We start from the raw sequence: 17,336 nt of genomic DNA, 5'->3' as shown, positions 1-17,336 counted from the left end.
ACAGAGGCTTCTGTGACATTTAAATCCGCTATAAAAATTAACTGATAACAGTTGATATTTTGTGCACATCTTATGAATCAATTAAAAAAAATAAAAGGACTTTGATAATTACAAATCCACAGCGCAGCAAGGCACATCATTACATGTCCTTCATCCTGACAGCAGGCTGTACAGTCTACACATTTGAAATAAAATTAAAAAAATGGTAAAAATGGTAAATGGCCTGTATTTATATAGCGCTTTTCTAGTCCCTAAGGACCCCAAAGCGCTTTACATATCCAGTCATTCACCCATTCACACACTGGTGATGGCAAGCTACGTTGTAGCCACAGCCACCCTGGGGCGCACTGACAGAGGCGAGGCTGCCGGACACTGGCGCCACCGGGCCCTCTGACCACCACCAGTAGGCAACGGGTGAAGGGTTGAATGCCACCAGACCCATTGTTGAGGGCATCCCTGGGGGCAGCTCTTCCTTAGACCAGCAGCCGGGGTGCAGTAGCAGCACCTTCATAACTGGTGCTATTTGTACAATGTAAAATATTTGGTTGTTGCCTTAATTAAAATGCTTTTTGTACTGTGACATTTATTGACATTGTGGGGTTTTTTTGTGTAGTTTTACACTCCATCACTTCTACCTGTTCCCATGCAAGGGGTGACTGAAGCATGCACAGTAAATTGAGATTGAGATATATATAGATATATATATATCCCGTCTATCCCGCAATATACGCTGAATTCTGAATACTCTCCTTATCAATCTTGCACCTTCCTTGCTCGCGTACAAACGGACAGGACATGGCTGCGACAGACTTCCCAAATCCACCTTCGCTTTTATAGCCGTGGTCTCTCATCTTGATTGCATGAAGTAATTTACTATTACTACCCTAAAATATGAATTACATCTGAAATAATCTACTACATGACATAGAATGATTAATAGTACATTTCCCTTTTTTTCGGAAATGACCTGTATGTATCTGTATGAAATCAATAAAAGAATCAAATGCTGCATTATCTTTAGTTACATTGATAATATTTATTTATGGTAAAACAGTGGCGAAATATCGCTGTTGCTTTCGTATAAATGCAGCGGACATACCTGAGTGGCCGCGATCTAATCCTGTTTACATAAAGTAAGCCTGCTCCCGACCAGGTTTACGCTTACGGATCTGTTGCTATGACAGCAAGTCCCGGATGAGCTTTGGAGAACCGAATGATCCAAGATCACGCGAAATCGTCAACATTCAAATCCGGCTAACTTACTTAGCGAGGTACGAAGAACGGGCCCCTGGAGTGCGGGAAGGCGGGAACAATAGGCAATGTAAACTACAAACATACCCCAGCTTCTAGATACAAATAAAATGGCACAAACAAACATACACAAAAAACAGCCCAATACCTTAAACACATAAAACAAGTACATATACACATATATGCTCCCAATTTAGTATATAAAATTACTATAGACCATTTTTTAATACATCTGGCATATTTAACAAATTAGTGTTGCTGTCTTTGTGTCTGTTCATGTAGGCGTTTGGCTATGTAGAGTGAAGGATTTTGAGTTTGCAACCTTCAAAGGCAGGCTTACAAAAACAGTACATAGCCAGACGGTGATGATGCTATGCGTAGGTCAAATGCTGTTGAAAGCAGAGTTCAGTACAAAGGGGAAGAGGTGCAAAAAAAAGAGATAAAAGATCAAAAAAGCAGCCTAAAACACAGACAGCTGCTGCAGTAGACAGACCAAACCAACTCCCTTAGTTCAGTACATTCTGTGATTCAATTAATTACCGAATACACTGTAATATCTCTCTGGACAGAACAAGTACAATAACAAAGCGTGAGTTACACTGGGAACACTTTGTTAGTGCACCGGCTGTTTTCCATCAGTAAGAGTATGCTAATGGTGTAGGCCTTTAAACACTGTGCAATAGTTATTTACATGAAATGTGTTCATTTTAAACTCTAAAACACTAAATATTTTGAATATCGGTCACAACCTGGGACTCACCCTGTAAGGAGAAACAACAAAACAGTCCAATATTGTGGAAATGTTTTTAAATTTGGTATTATTTATTAATTATTTCTAGATATTAGCCCTCTGGTCTTTTGTGCACCCTCACTAATAATAGTTTACACTAGAAAGCGAGCTACAGTGGCTCAGTTTTTGTGACTGAGAATGACTGAATTATTGTTACACTGACTATTATGCTATTATTATGGTTATCATTATGCTGCCCAATTGTAAAAGCAAAATTTAAATGAAGACTAGTGTGCATGCATGTACTGGAAACGAAACTAAATGTATAAAACACTCACACCACCTCTTTAAGAATATGGGCGCAGATGAACATACTCCCGTCACCTTTCAGCTGATGCATTACTGCATTGCAACCCCCCCTCCAATCTGCTGGTAGCCCTTTGAGACCGAAGCTTGTGGAGAGAAGGAGGGATATGTGGAAGACAGATGGGCACACAATACACCTCCTTTAGCCGGCACAAAAGCTCCCCTGCCCAGAGCAGGACAGTGGGAGGTGGGATGGGGTTACGCTAAAGGAAGTAAGCATCCTCCACCTGCTATTCCTGGGCCAAGGAAAAGCCCAGGGCTGATTAGAGTGAGACCAGAGGGTGGTAGGGTAGTGTAATTCAGTGGAGAGGTGATAGGTTAAGCTAGGTTCAATTAGAAAAACAAAAAAGGGTTAAACAACACTCTAGCAGTAGACTTGCTTCTGTATGTGACTTTTTCCTTTTGTGGGCTCAGTGAAGCACCAAACATGTTTGTGTGTTAATAGGACATGATCTGATTAAAGACATCTGTTAAGTCCCAAAATACAATCACATCTGTTGTTGTGTGTCTGCACACTTTCATGAAATCATGTTTTGCACATCTACGCAATTAGATTCATACATCTGTACGTTTACTAACATTTCAATAAGCAGTCTCCAATACTACTGTTTAATGCAGATACAAAGGAGTACAATTTTGCAGTCAGAACAAGTAAAAAGTTCATTTTTCAGCTAAATACAAACAGAATTTTATAGAGTGACTGCATGTCAAGACAAAGCAAAGATCCAAATTCACCCTGCACAGTGCAAATTATACATCCATGGGTGAATACTGTTTGTAGTTGGGTGAAATGTTTGTACATAAAGAGATATACAGAGGTAAGAGTAAGATGGGCTGATTGAGAGAGAAAACAAAGACCTCGAATTCCCGGTGAGCTCTATAGGTCTGTCACTCTGAGCTAGAAAACACATAAAAAAATAATAATGCAGCTTGTTCATGCGTAGCCCTGTGATGGACGGACAATCTGTCCAAGATGTGCTCTGCCTCTGGTCCTGTGACAGCTGGTTAAAGCTAACATTTGCACAGAACATACTGTTTGTCGCAAGTAAACACAGTTTTCAACTGTGGCACTTAAGCTGAGAATTTGTTTAATTTAAAAACAAAATCTATGTTTTGAATGTCTCACCAGTGACCAAACGGCACTGAAGTTCTGTCAATAATGATGACTGTGAACCTATCAGGACAGATAGCTTTCAGCATTTCAATTCATGAAAAAAAAAAAAAACAAGTGGCTTGCTAAAAGGAGGAAATGAGACAGGACTATGTCTCTATGACAAAAAACACCAAGTTGTCTCACTTCCCAATATAGACTGAAAGATGATGGAGCTTTTTTTTTTCCTTTTCTTTTTTTTTTTTTTTTAAATAGAAGCAGCTAAGTTGGGACAGATGGAGACAGTTTGAGGCAGTGGACAGAATTATTATAGAAGTGAAATAGTGAAATAGAGACTAATGACATTTAGCAACATTTTGACTCTAACCCTTCCTTTTAGCTAGCCTCAGTACCGCCTCCCTTTGGCCACCCTGTGATTCATTGTGTAAATCCCCACCTGCACTTGTGGCTTTACTATATAAATACAAGCAAACTGGCGTGTTATCAAGTGCTTTCAAATGACAGCGGGCCAACAATGTGACCAGTGCCCGGTTAGTCACAGGTGTGAGTGTGTGAGAGTGTTTTCAGACAGACAAACTAAGATGTTTAGCGGGACAAGTTACCAGAACAGTTGAGCTATAAGGAAGTTCCACTCTTCTGAATATTAAGGATCCTCAAGAGTTCAGCAGTGTTATTTTGCATCATGATTTTAAGCTGTAAAGTTGCACAACAGCAACTTTTGCTTTTAAATGACCATAACTAGCTTCAAATCTGTGAATTTCTAGTGTTGTGTCACAACTGAAACAAAAGCAACAGATTTATGTGATATGTTGCATGAATGAACTCTGAACAAGAAAAACCACTCACTTCCCGTTACTGTTAACACCATTCAGCACTATTTAACCGTGCTCTTTCCATATTAGGAACTGATCATAAGACCCGAGCAGAAAAAAATACACGAAGCAAGAACAAAAAAAACTGAGGATGAATACATAAAATATACCTAATTATGTTACATGAAGATCCCTAGGGGAAATTATTTCCCCTAGGGATCAATAAAGTATTCTGATTCTGATTCAGATTCAGATTAACTTGCAAGTACACAGAAACGGGCTAATTTAGTTTCACAAAGTACTGCATCAACTTGGAAATTACTCTGTCACATCTACAGTTGCCTACCTACATCTGGGACCATCTTTCACAACCACAATACCACATCCTTCCAAAAGCACTTCCCTCCACAGAAAGAGATGCAAGAAAAAGACATGGTCAGTATGTGTGGGTGGCTTAAGTTGAATCTTAGTTATTTATTCACAGGGACCACATTCACAAAGAAGAGATGCACCATACCTCATTTATCTACTAGTCAAGCAACATCTACATGTTTGGGTGGTTACTACACTTGATCACAGACAACGTAAGTGATTAAATCATATTAGGCCAAAGAAGCTTAAATCCCCTGAGATGTTTATGAGGCTTGAGCTAATCTCTTTGTTTGTGGCAAATGTCAAACACATTTTTGGGAGGTAAATATGCCACCACATTGACAGCAATAAAGATTTAAATAATGCTATGATACAGATCCCACTTGTCACTGAGCCTGTGACCTTCAGACTAAGAAAACAAGCAGAAAGAGTAGACAATAGTCTTTTTTTAAATGACAATAAGTAGTGAGAAAAAAAAAAAAAACCCAACAGGTTTTGTTTCAGCGTCATACCTATGATCTGCGTCACTGTAGCTACTGACTAAGTAATAAGTAAACAGTCCACTCTCTGCCCACAGATAAAAAGGTACATATACACACCGAGAGTTATAACATCAAGTCAGTTCATTTTCTTCTTGCTGTTCAGACATCCCCCTTTTCCCTTCACTCTTTAAAAATGAAAAACATGACTATTTTTCAGTTTGAAAATACATTCAAATCAGAGTTTCAGTAGATTAACAGGCCTGTAAGCGAAATTATTTATTCTAAGAGTGAAAAATATTTTTAGCCAGAAGTTTGGTACATCTGGTATCTAATGGCAAAATAAAAAGAATACCTTTAGAGATTTAAGGATTAAATTATTGAGTAATACATTCTGTTTAACTCACTTTACACAGCAAATCAGTGATGACTAAATGTATGCTGAAAGCAGGGGGATTTCAATCTTGCTTAAGCAGGTAATCAGATGCATAATGGAAACACGAGTAGCTCCTCATCTAGCAATGAAAAGAGAGAGAGAGAGGAGATGGCAAACTCATAGGGGAAAATCATAAGGGTAGAGAAATAACTCAAAGGAGACCAAAGGAGAACCTCTTCCTTCCTCCTCGTCCCTCCTTTTCCTGCCATGTCATGATTAACGCGTGAGCAGTTTTTCCTCCATCAGTGTTAATACTTAATCAGACAACTTACCAGCCTAAAGTCACAAGAATTTATGATGTTAGACTTTTTATTAGCCGTTTCAAAAGACACTACTTTTAAAGCGCCATTTAGACAGGTTTCCTCTGCTCTGTAGTCCAAGTGAAATTGTGGAAATGCAAACCACAAAAACACACATTTAAACTGCCTAAGATTACCCCTTCCTCTTTTCTTCAACAAACCTTGACAGGTGTTTACTTCACTTGAATAAGTCAAGCATTTTTTTTTTTCTTTTTACCCCAGAAGGGACAACTGTTGGAACAACTCTGAAAATGTGACCAGAGGATTTAGTTTCTCTGTCTACAGCCATTTTCACACAACGTCAGGAGAATCAGTTTGGGAAATTGCTCAAAGTTTCGTTTTCTGATGCATAAAGAGGAAGTTTGCCTCTCACTGCGAGAAATATTGCAATATACACGATGTCCAAGTGACAGTTACCTGCACTACTCACACATGGCCACATCACGCTGACTTCATACTAGGAGCTGACAATTTAGAGAAAGAAAGCATTGATAATAAAATTCAGTTCATGTGGAAAGTGCTTAAACACCTTAATAATGCACAGTACAGGAGGTTCCTTTCCAGATACGAACAAACTTCAGAGGGATATCTTCTTTTGAGAACAAACTGTTAATTGTGCATTTGTGGGTCAACATCATGCGAACATCCTAGTCTAGTGAAAATACTTGATTACAGCAAGATGCCTGCTTTCTTCCAAAACAGAATATATAGTTATAATAATTTAAGCTAGACCCACACAGAATTATAAAAGCCATTGGTGATGTATTTATTCCAAATATCGCTACAGTTTCCAAAATATCTCTGCTCATTCTAAGCCCATATTGTCTAGAAGGCCTAAAGCCCTCTCAGCCTTGTTCTGCATTCCCTTTTATGGTTTTGTTAGTTTGTTAATGTTCATCTAACATCATTTATTTGTCTTTATTTAAATAATATACAAACTGCAGCCAACTACAATCACATAACGCTAAAGTATGTCACTAAAATAACCCTTCTGTCAACCAAACAGGCTTCACTGTAAACTTCACTTCCAGCTGGAACACAGTTCAGTCATAATGTATAACAAGCCTATATAAACAGGCACAATCCTCAGTGATCTAAAAAATAAATGTACCCGCCCAGATCGTGCAAGTTTAAACCTCTAAAGTGCCTGCTGTACTCAGCCTCCTTAGTTACTGTGAAGACACCACTGAAATTGCACAGCAAGGAGTCCTGACACTGAAGTCACACACACAGTGTGCTCAAATGGGAACTGCATTATTTTGCATTTTCTACCACACATTAGAGGGAGAAAGAAAAAAATATGATAGCAGTAAAACTGCGAAACCGTGTAGCATTCTGGCATCGAGCAAGTCTTTGAACTAATGAATGCCTTATCCCATTAGGACTGTATGGAGGCGTTTCATTTTCTAAAATGTGTCATGTAACAACTGCACAGATAAAAACCCGTTGTGTTTCGATTAAAATGTGGCCTTGAATTTGAGTGCTTCCAATGCCCTGCTTGCTTGTCAGCATAAAAATGCAGGCATTGTAAGACAACACCAGCAGTGCTTCACACCTTGTGAGGGTTAACCTGTGTTAGGACACATTAAAGGGAAACCAAATTGTGCCCATTTTTTGGTACAGAGATGCATCCATTAGGTATTTGCCTATGGAGAGGGATTGTGAATGTATACAAACATGTTTGGCTGTGCATAGCCAATACCAATTGGCTAAAAAGTGGGCCAAAATTTGGAAGAGTGCAACAGGCTTCTCCCATTCCAGTGACCTCCAGAACGGAGTCTGTTGCTTCCATCAACAAACAAAATTGCAATTTGATAAGCATAGACAGGGACTGCAGTGGACACAATTCATAGTTTTTAAACACTTGTTTTCACTTCTTCTCTTTTTATGTTATAATTCGCCCTTTTCAACACCACAAGCACAAGTAGCCTGCGGACCCGGTTGTACCACATATTTTGAACACTGCCTTCATGAGACGCTCAAACAAGGACACACAACACTGTCTCCCACAAAAGTCAAGAAGTCAAAGCTAGTGTTTCTGTGTGACAAACTATATTAAGCACAATACATCAGAAGGTTGCAACGAATTATTTCAGGGACTCCGCTTCTTTACTACAGTCCGTCTTGCAAACACAGATGAATAATCATGAATTATTCATCTGTGTTACTACCATAAAACCTGGTTCCAGAATACATTTTACAAGTTGACTCCACTGTGGGAGATGTCAGCAGAGTCCTGAGAGTGGAGGTGGTGGTTAGGGCTAGGGCTGGGTATTGTCACTGATTTCCATAATCAATTTGACTCCGATTCACAGTGTCCCGATTCAATTCGATTAGATTCAATTTTGACTCAGTCAGAAATATTATAGTTATGATAATTTATCAGCACATATCCACATTTTTATATCTATGTATAAAAAAACAAAGCTGACACTTGTGAGACTTCATCAGAGGTGTAAGCATCACAGCAGATGCAAAGATTCAAAGTAACTGACGATTAAACAGAAAAACATTAAGGAGATTTTCCTGGCCCGGCTTTTTATAGCAGATGACCGCCTTAAAAATATCCTGCTGTAGATCAAAAATGTAAGAAAAATATGAATCAACATATGAACATTACCTGATACTGCTGAAGTGAAGCAGAGCAAAGTTACAGAGGTTTTATTAGAGGCGCTAAGAGTTTTGCAATTTGGCATCATTTTTAATTTTTAATCATTTGTGAAAAAAGAAAAGAAAAAAAAAAAAAAAAAACAACAGCAGCCCACAGCGCTGTACACAACAGTAGACTGGTGCGTAATAAGCAAGCAAATAATGCAGAAAACAGAGATTTGAGATGGGAAACTGAAGTACACAGTGAGAGCGAGAGCTGTGCAGGAAGTGTGATTTTATCGTGCTAGAAGCAGAAAGGAAAAGTAAGAGGGAATTAATGACAATGTTTATCAAACATGAAACATAGTTTTGATCTTCTTTTGCTGCTGGTTCAGTGAATTTTGGTCAGAGAGTGACAAAACCTGCAGCTTCAGAATCTGTGACATGTTGGCTCTCGTTTGCTGTTTTAGCTGTTTGGCAGTTGTTGAAATAGTTTGGTGAGCTTTAACCTGAGATTCAGGATGTAATCAATCGATATTGCTTTATTCAAGCTAAAATCGATTTGAATCGGAAATTTGATTTTTTTTAAACCAACCCCTAGTTGGGGCTCAGATGAAAGAAATGATGATGGAAGAAATAAATAGTAGCTTTTTACAATATTACTGTTTGAGTCTATGAAATCAGACAGGCAGCTAACAAAGCCATCTGTCTAGATGCTAAAACATAAGAATATTTATGTGGAAGCGTATGTATGTTGTCATTCAAACAGTGCACAAAGTTCAGGTAAAATCTTCACCAACTTTCCTGTAACTGTGATACATAAACAGCAATCCCCACCAACTTCTGTCTCCGGTTAGGAGAGAGAACAAAAGTGTTCTGTCCAAACGTTATCTTTCATCACTGTAATTTGTTCTTCCATTTTAGGAGTGTCTTTGCAACAACATGTCTTCTAATCTAATTTTTCAATTGCATTTTATCAGTGAGGTCTTAACAACAGTTTTGACTTTGTACTATCAACAATATAATATTAATTAAACCCTCTGTCACTGTTGGCAGCTATTTCTGGCAAATATTTTTAAATATACATGTTCATATCGGGGGAAGGACTGCTTTGCTGATGGAAATTCGGGGTTGGCAACACGACCAAAAACGGAAAATCTATATGGCACCCCATATCTTAGGTTATGGGCTGCAAAGTGCAGCCAGTTGTAATGTGCCTTGGCAGAGAGTGCGCAAGTCTCTAAAACTAATACATATTCCCCCATTTCATGTTTTGATGGTGGTCTATAGTACTGTTGAATATGCAACTCCAAAAACTCCAATAGGACTTCAGTGGGTTGAGATCTAGTGTCTGACAATGTCATTTTCATCAACCACTCAGTGACCCCCCCCACCTTGTCCACTGTCATCCTAGGAGGGACTCAAGGGTTCAGATTTTATAACTTCAGTCATTTTAGTGAACCTAATCTGTGCAGTTAAAAGATTTGTTGTGTTGTGATTAAAATGATAAAAATGATCCACTGTTGACAGCCACTCGAGTCTGACGATAACAAACACTAAAAAAAAAAAAAAAAAAAAAAACCCATATTGGCCCCTAAAAAGTTGATTGCATTAGCAGATGCAATACGACATAGGCGCTGCGGATGTGCATGGACAATGGGGTAGTGGTAGATGCAAAAGACAGGGTTTATTATTGCCCGGTAATAAACACACCCATACCACACCATAATTACCAAGGGCAAACCCCTCCCACGTGAACCAGTCTAAAATTAAATGACCCTAACACCCACCTTCAAACCAAAAAACAAAACTGTTGCTCCACATGATTACACTCAGACATCAACAACCTTTACAGCTGGCATATCAAATGAGATGTGATAATACTGCGTGGCATAAAATATTCTCAATGTAGCGGCCGTAAAGACAATAAGAGATACAAAACACCTAAAAAGAAAAAGCATTAAACCACCATATCCAACAGAAGAAAAAAAGACATCTAAATATTCAGCTTGTACACTGTAACAAAAAAGAAAACGCCAAACTGCAGCATCTTTGTCATACAAGCAATCACGTGACCCAACCTCCCTTTTTTCCCCAGTATCTGATGAAAGGCAATAGGTCAAAGCATTAGTGCAATTTGTTTGTTTGCTCAGTCGGCCAGAATAAATTGGTGAAACTAAGACTTTCATTACGTTTTGTTTAAGGTCCATGTTTTTCATTTGGGCATTTACAGCACTAGAAACACAAAGCAAAGAACACAGTAACAAAATAGCAAAGTTTCCCAGCACCTAGACCAGAATAAAGAACACTCAGGAGTGAAGGAACCAGGCAAAGTAAATTGTAGCGCATGCAGGTAGGAAGAAAAAAAATATTCATCTTGGTGTCTTATGTGTATCAACTTTACTTAGTTCAGACTTGTATATTTAGTTGGAGAGATGCCACAAAACAGTGTTTGCTCAGTGTGATTCATTTTTAGTATTGTTAAGTTTTCAGTTATGCCAGTAAATGCTTTGGCTTATTTATGGTACTATTAAAAAAAAAAAAAAAAAAAAAAACCTGCTGCACTGGGTGTTTGCAACTAGCTTCATAAATGTCACAACACCACCAGAAAATGACACAGATTCAGACTTTCACACAACTCTCAACACAGGAATGCTTGGAGATTCAAAATAATTATATTAATGTGCAATAATGCCAACTACTAAGCTTCACCAAGTGACCAGAGTCAGGAGATGCAGCAGCAGTTGCTTTATTTATTATAGCTCATATTAGATTTAGGCTCAGGACCATAGTCACAATTTGAGAATTACAATTTTAGTGTTTTTTGTAGTGTTATGGAAACAATATTCTTATTCTTATTATATTAACTTATTCTTATATTGTTCTAGGTGAAACACAGCTCTGGAACCTGTCTTTGGGAGCTCAGGGTGCCATGGACCATCCCTCATGGAGTGTCCTGAATGCCCTGCCCCACAGAGAAACTTAGATGAAACGCTAGTGTTAAGCAAAGCCATTAGAATTTCTAATTTCGAGTTATATAAACTGATACCTACTTCTAAACCCAACCTAGCAGTTAATTTTCTGCAAGGCAGACAGTGTTCAGGAGTTTGCCTGCAGCTCTGGATCAGTTTAAGTACCAGACTACTGACAACCTGGGCTGCTGTGTGAAAAAATGAATATTTTGCATGAACCATATTCTACACTTTGTGAATAAACAGATTGGCTAGTCATTAATGCATGCAATTTAACAGGTATCTGTCACTTTGGCTAAACAAAGTTGGTAAAAAACAAACAAACAAACAAACAAGAAAAGAAAAAACTACTAGGCAGCAGAAGAAAGCTCCTTTGCAATCTAATGGGGTGTTCCAGTGTTAGAGACTATGAATAGTCTGTAGTGGCTTAATGGATTGGTTCAGGAGTTTATTGCTCAGGGGTGAGACCATTTCTCAGTTAAGCGGTGTGGCCAAACCAGTCTAAGACCCTTACAGTTGCAAAGAAAATTTCCTAAAACAGCATTTAATAAAGATTTGATAAAATTGCTGGTAAATACCTCTGCTAGTTTGGTATTTGGTATTCTAATGTCAGAATTAAGGATGTCAGAATTAGTTGAACCACATCTTTATTGACATATAGTGATGTGTCAAAACATATCATTAAGGATACAGGAGAGGTATTCAGATATTGTCTCTAAGGGACAAGGACCTAATGTAAAAAAAAAAAAAAAAAAAAGCAGTTAGAGGATCAAAGATGTTATGACCCCACTGGCCACTAACCTGGGCTGTAGCTCTGACAGACAGATGCAACCCCCATTCTGTCTGTTAATTTTTCTTTGAAGGGAAGTTGCAAACAAGCAAGGGGTAAAGTAAACAGATGACAGCCGGCTAGCATGGCTGTCACCCAAAAAAAAGAAGAAGTGGCCGTTTGTCAGGGTGTGAATGCTAGCATGGAAGAAGGCCACTGCTGCTAGCATTGCTAAGTTTGGTTCGCCAAATTCTGCTAACCCTGATATTGTTTTTTGTGTAGCCTTTTCCTTTGTTGCTGGGTTTCAAAAAGATTGTGGTTTTGAAGGAGCTGCTCTCATGATTCACTGAGTGACAACAATAACTGGCCAATCAGTGGCATGGAGTCTGTTGACATCACATTTTTGAATTAATTCAGATCACTTGGAACCTAGGCCAAGTAGGTACCTGGTGCCAGGTACTACCACATAATGGAAAACCCTGCAAAATGGAGTTGAGTCCAGCCAAGCAGGTAGTAGGTACTAGTGGAAAAGGTCTATTAGTCGCCAGGAACATCTCTAGTTTTGGTACTGAGTAAATTAAGAAAATAGATTTATTATTACAACATTAAAATTATTTAACAATGATGTAAACAAAATGATTTCATTACCAATTGTAAGAGTCTCCCTCTCACCGCCTGCCATTTATCCCTCTCTAGTGCACTGATCTTATAAGGCAGATGTGCAAAGTATTTTTCAGTTTTGGATCATTTAAATTGACACTGGAAATGGATTTAATTATATTCATATTCTAAGATGAATATAATTAACCTAATCAAAGTATGACGGTTTTGTTACTACTTTTCTCAAAATGTTACACTAAAATGAATTGCTGACTTCTGAAACAGAATCTAGCTAACACTAGTTAGTTACCAGCTGCAGTTCATATATCTTTTCTTTACTTCTTTTGAGAAAGAATTTAGATATTTTTGGTCTGAAACTGATGGAAAATTGACAGCATTTGCAACTGAATTTACCCTCCAGGACCCCACTCATGCCACATTCAGTCAAACCTAATAAGACTAAGATTTAATAAAAGAATGACCCAATATATTATATCATACTTGGAAAAAACTTCTCTACTCCCTCAGCCTTAAGCGCTCAAAAATCCTGGAAAAAAATTAATAAGTACAGAATTTCAGCCCACTTCTGTGCAATCTGAGGACCTTTAACTTGGAAAATTTTTCACAGTGTGAACGCAAAACTGATTTTTGAAGGGCATGAATTACTGATCAACTGCAACAATAATCATGGGAAGTTGCAACCTTGTGCCAACTTGCTTTCACCTTTGCACTTCTATTGGATATTAAATACTGCTTTACTAGAAATGTTTTACACTGCACTGTGAACTGAGCCCACTTCCACTTTAAAAATGACAACTATATTCACATAAAAGGCAGCTATAGTTTTACATGCAGCGCTATCAATGTATAATGCCCCTGCTCACACAAGACAGCTGAGAAGACAATTGAGAAGGCCTGAAAGTTCAACATGACTTTCTAAGTTTATACTTGTTACAAGTGTTTTAACAACAAACAAAAACATGGCTCACTGACGGTTGCGTGGGAGCTTGTGTGGAATTTGCTGTTTGAAACATACACACAGAGAAAGAGAGAAAGCGGTCACCTGTTTTTTCAGGTTTTAGATTTGTATTTTTCATCTTGTCTTTCCCTGACTCATTCACTTGTGGAGGACTGTGCAACAGTTATGCATGCTGAGAATCTTAAGATTATACTCCCTATCATGATGATGGAAAAAAAGCCTTCTGTGATATTTGGCCTCACTGGATAACATTTCAGTCACTTGTGTGTGTATAGCTGTTGTGACGTTTGTCCTTTATCAATGATTGACCAATACAGAAAATGATCTCTTAAGAGGTAGATCCTGATACTGCAGTGTCACTTTACAGCCACAACCCTAACAACCCCTACCCCCCACTCATACACACTTTTTTTTTTAAAGCTATGTATGACATTCTACCTTGTTACTACTTAAGTGGTGGAAGTGGGTGACACGTAAAACAATAACAATGTGAAATCCAAAAAAAACCACAATTGAGAAACACCTTTAACATCACACACCAGCCTCCAGTCACAAGAAGCAGCACTGCACACTTGAACTGGCGAGATACCTGTTGTGTATCAATTCACTATTTGCTTGTGCACCACCTTAGTGCGATGAAGTTACATGTTCTAATAATAGGAGTTAAAAGGCACTTGTTGGACAACATCGGGCTATATTTTAGGGTAAGAAATTATTGACAAAGGTGATCAAATATTTAATTCGTGGATTAACTTTTACCAACATTACCACATTAATGAAGAGAAAGACAAAAAAAATAGAAATTTGGATCCTGTAAAATGTAAGCAAACTAAAAGTCGAATTTCCTAAAAGTTTGAGGTCCTGATAGGTTTTATCCAAACAGCAGGCTAAATGTAATACTTTGCAGGAGAACAAACAAGGAGAAATATGTCTAAATGATAAGTCTAAAAACGACACTGTGGGACAAAAATGAACTGCTCAACGTGTGATTGGTTCTGCTTTCCTATTAGAGCGTCCAGATATGTAGAATTGAACTTTAAAAGTCTTAATTGCAAAATAGTGACCACTGCATGAACTCATAGCTGGACAAAAGATGGACTACTGTACAAAATTGCGTTGCTTCATTACAGATATGACCTACCTTTAGGGCATACTTGTCGCCAGTGCTCTTCTGTACTATTTCGAGCACTTTTCCATTGATTCCCAACCCCAACACCTGGCTGGTCACCTTGTATTCGTCAGTGATTGCGTTCTTCCTGATCTGTAAGGTGGGTCTGGGCTGGAAGGAGTGGAACTGACCCGAAGGGTTCTGCTGCCCGGCTGGGTTCTGCTGCCCCGCCGGGTTGGGAAACAGTGGCTGGTTCTGTGAGTTTGATAGCATGTTCATAGTCTTGGGCTGAGAGGTAAGCAGCCTCCCCTCAACAATACTGTTCTTAATACAGAGACCGAGTCTTCCTGAGTTAGCTGGCCTCTGACAAACTGCTCAGCGCGTCGCGTCCAGGCCCGAGGAAAATCTGGCAGTAGTTCTAACGATACAGGTTCACAAAGTCACTCGGTTAGCCGGTAAAATGCCAAGTTAGCTAGCTATTAGCATCCTAGCTCGAGTCTTTTCTGTGATTCTCGGCTAACAACTCAGCTATCGGTTAGCTTATCCATCTCCGGTGGTGTCCGCCGTCCACCGGTTTCCTCAAAGAACCCTTCAGGAACTTTTCTAAAACATCCTCTAAGGCGGCAACAGCGGTAGGGTTTGTTTTTTTCACTCGATACCGTGAAACCCCTCGAGGGAAGTAAAAACAAAAACAACAGAAACACTTAACGAAAGACAGGCAACACAGGGGGAAAAAACTCCGATAGCAATAGCACGACAAACACACTTCACTTTCCAACGGACAGACACCCAGCAGGTTTAGCTTCTGACGTCATATGGCCGGGGCTTTTTTTCGGCGCTTAAAGGAGAAGTGCGCCAAAGGAAACGGCTGGATTCATACAACAGACTGGAGCGTCGGCCAGGAGAGGGCACACGCACAGGCGTTTACAAGAACAGAGACTTACTTTGCCAAAAGATAATCAAAGAGTAACCTGCATTTTTATTGTGTGTTTCCTATATGACAGTATGAAGCGCTACGCGGGTTTTAATTGCCAGTCTTTGAGACAAGAGATCCCCCTCCAGAGTTTATTAGCAGTCTAACAGGGACAGGGACGAAAATAGACACACTAATCTCTGACCAGAAGGACCAAAGTGCTATAGGTGACCTCAGTGCTAGGGCTTGTGTGCCTTTAATTCTGCTGTTCCTACTTACACATTGATTTGTTTTGGGAAAGCCACGATATTGGTAAATTAGAACCCAAATCTGCATGAAAGTATTGAAAATACAAGTTACAGAGCAACCAGGATTGTACACACATCACTATCTTGCTTTGTCTTTTTCCTGGATGTATGCAAATGTCAAAGGGCAGCAGTATATAAAATGTTTTGTATGCAACTACTAATATTGTGATTGTCAAACAATGAAACCTTATTATTTGCCTAAAAGCAGCACTGAATGCTAGCGAGAGCCCATGCAATCAATCACTTTAATCATTTTTACATTCTAATTATTAAATGAAAACTTCCTTGAGGTTATACAATTTCCAGTTTCAACCCAAAACACAGATATAACAGGGTGTTTTGGTCCGTAAGTTTTTCATTAAACTCTGGTACCTTTACAGCACGTAGCTAGTCTCTGACAGCCTAAATCACTGCAACATTGTTGTATTTCAGAGGACTGATGGATACATTGTGTTGCTAATCTGCAAGGGAATAAGACAACACAATAACTGTGGAAAAGAAATGATTACAAAAAATATTAGGATAAGGGAAGACTTGTGGTAACCAGCATGACTGAGGAGGAAACTGAACAGATGGGCCTCTGCAGGTCAGTCTATGTAGGTTCTCAGTCGTCCATGTCAAGGTAGTCTTAAGAGCTTTAAAAAAAGGAAGCTGGACTTCTTTAAGCTAGTGGAGACATCATCCAAGAGGCTGGAGAGACCCATGTCTTGAAACCCTAGTACACTTGACCCAAGCTGCACATCAGCATTTAAAGGATAAAGGTCACTTTTTGAGGATGATAATGTCCACATTTTAGACCAAGAAGACAGATGATTTGAAAGAGGAGTACAGGAGGTCATCTATGTCCACTGTGAGCAGCCATCGGTGAACAGGAGAGGTGGCTTACAACACCAGCTATCAGCCACCTACAATGCAGTCTTGATATCCCCTCCCTGGCTCTTTAACCCTCCCTCACACCTTGCCTCAGGTGACCTCAATAGGGTGGGGTAAGGTCTCACAGTGTTTTAACCCTTAACCCCCATTGATGGTATTGACCTGTGCATTTTTTTTCACACCTTGGCTCATGTGATAATCTTCAGGATTACTTCCAAAGGAGAAAAATCCCACTAGGCACTAGGGGTTAAATACCTGGGTTTCTCCATCCTTTATTTTCAGAACTGAAGACACTTCTTACATGAGGTGGTGACACGTCTTCAGAAACCTAAGGAAGTCCACTTTCCATCTTTCCCAGACTTTGGGATG

The 17,336-nt window shown here is 39.1% G+C and overlaps 1 protein-coding gene across 1 annotated transcript in view; it reads right to left on the bottom strand.

The window, feature by feature from the left end:
• mapkapk2a (MAPK activated protein kinase 2a) overlaps positions 1-15,692 on the bottom strand; it is a 30,380-nt gene extending 14,688 nt beyond the window's left edge. Inside the window, exon 1 of the mRNA XM_031747757.2 lies at positions 14,907-15,692. Coding sequence (XP_031603617.1) covers positions 14,907-15,152 — 246 coding nt within the window. The 5' untranslated portion in view covers positions 15,153-15,692. The remainder of the gene's footprint in view (positions 1-14,906) is intronic.
• Between the last annotated feature and the right edge of the window lie 1,644 nt (positions 15,693-17,336).

Source organism: Oreochromis aureus, linkage group 5 (assembly GCF_013358895.1).
Source record: "Oreochromis aureus strain Israel breed Guangdong linkage group 5, ZZ_aureus, whole genome shotgun sequence".
Classification (NCBI taxonomy): domain Eukaryota; kingdom Metazoa; phylum Chordata; class Actinopteri; order Cichliformes; family Cichlidae; genus Oreochromis; species Oreochromis aureus.
Note: the sequence above shows the minus strand (reverse complement) of the source record. Positions and strands in the feature narration are given on the sequence as shown.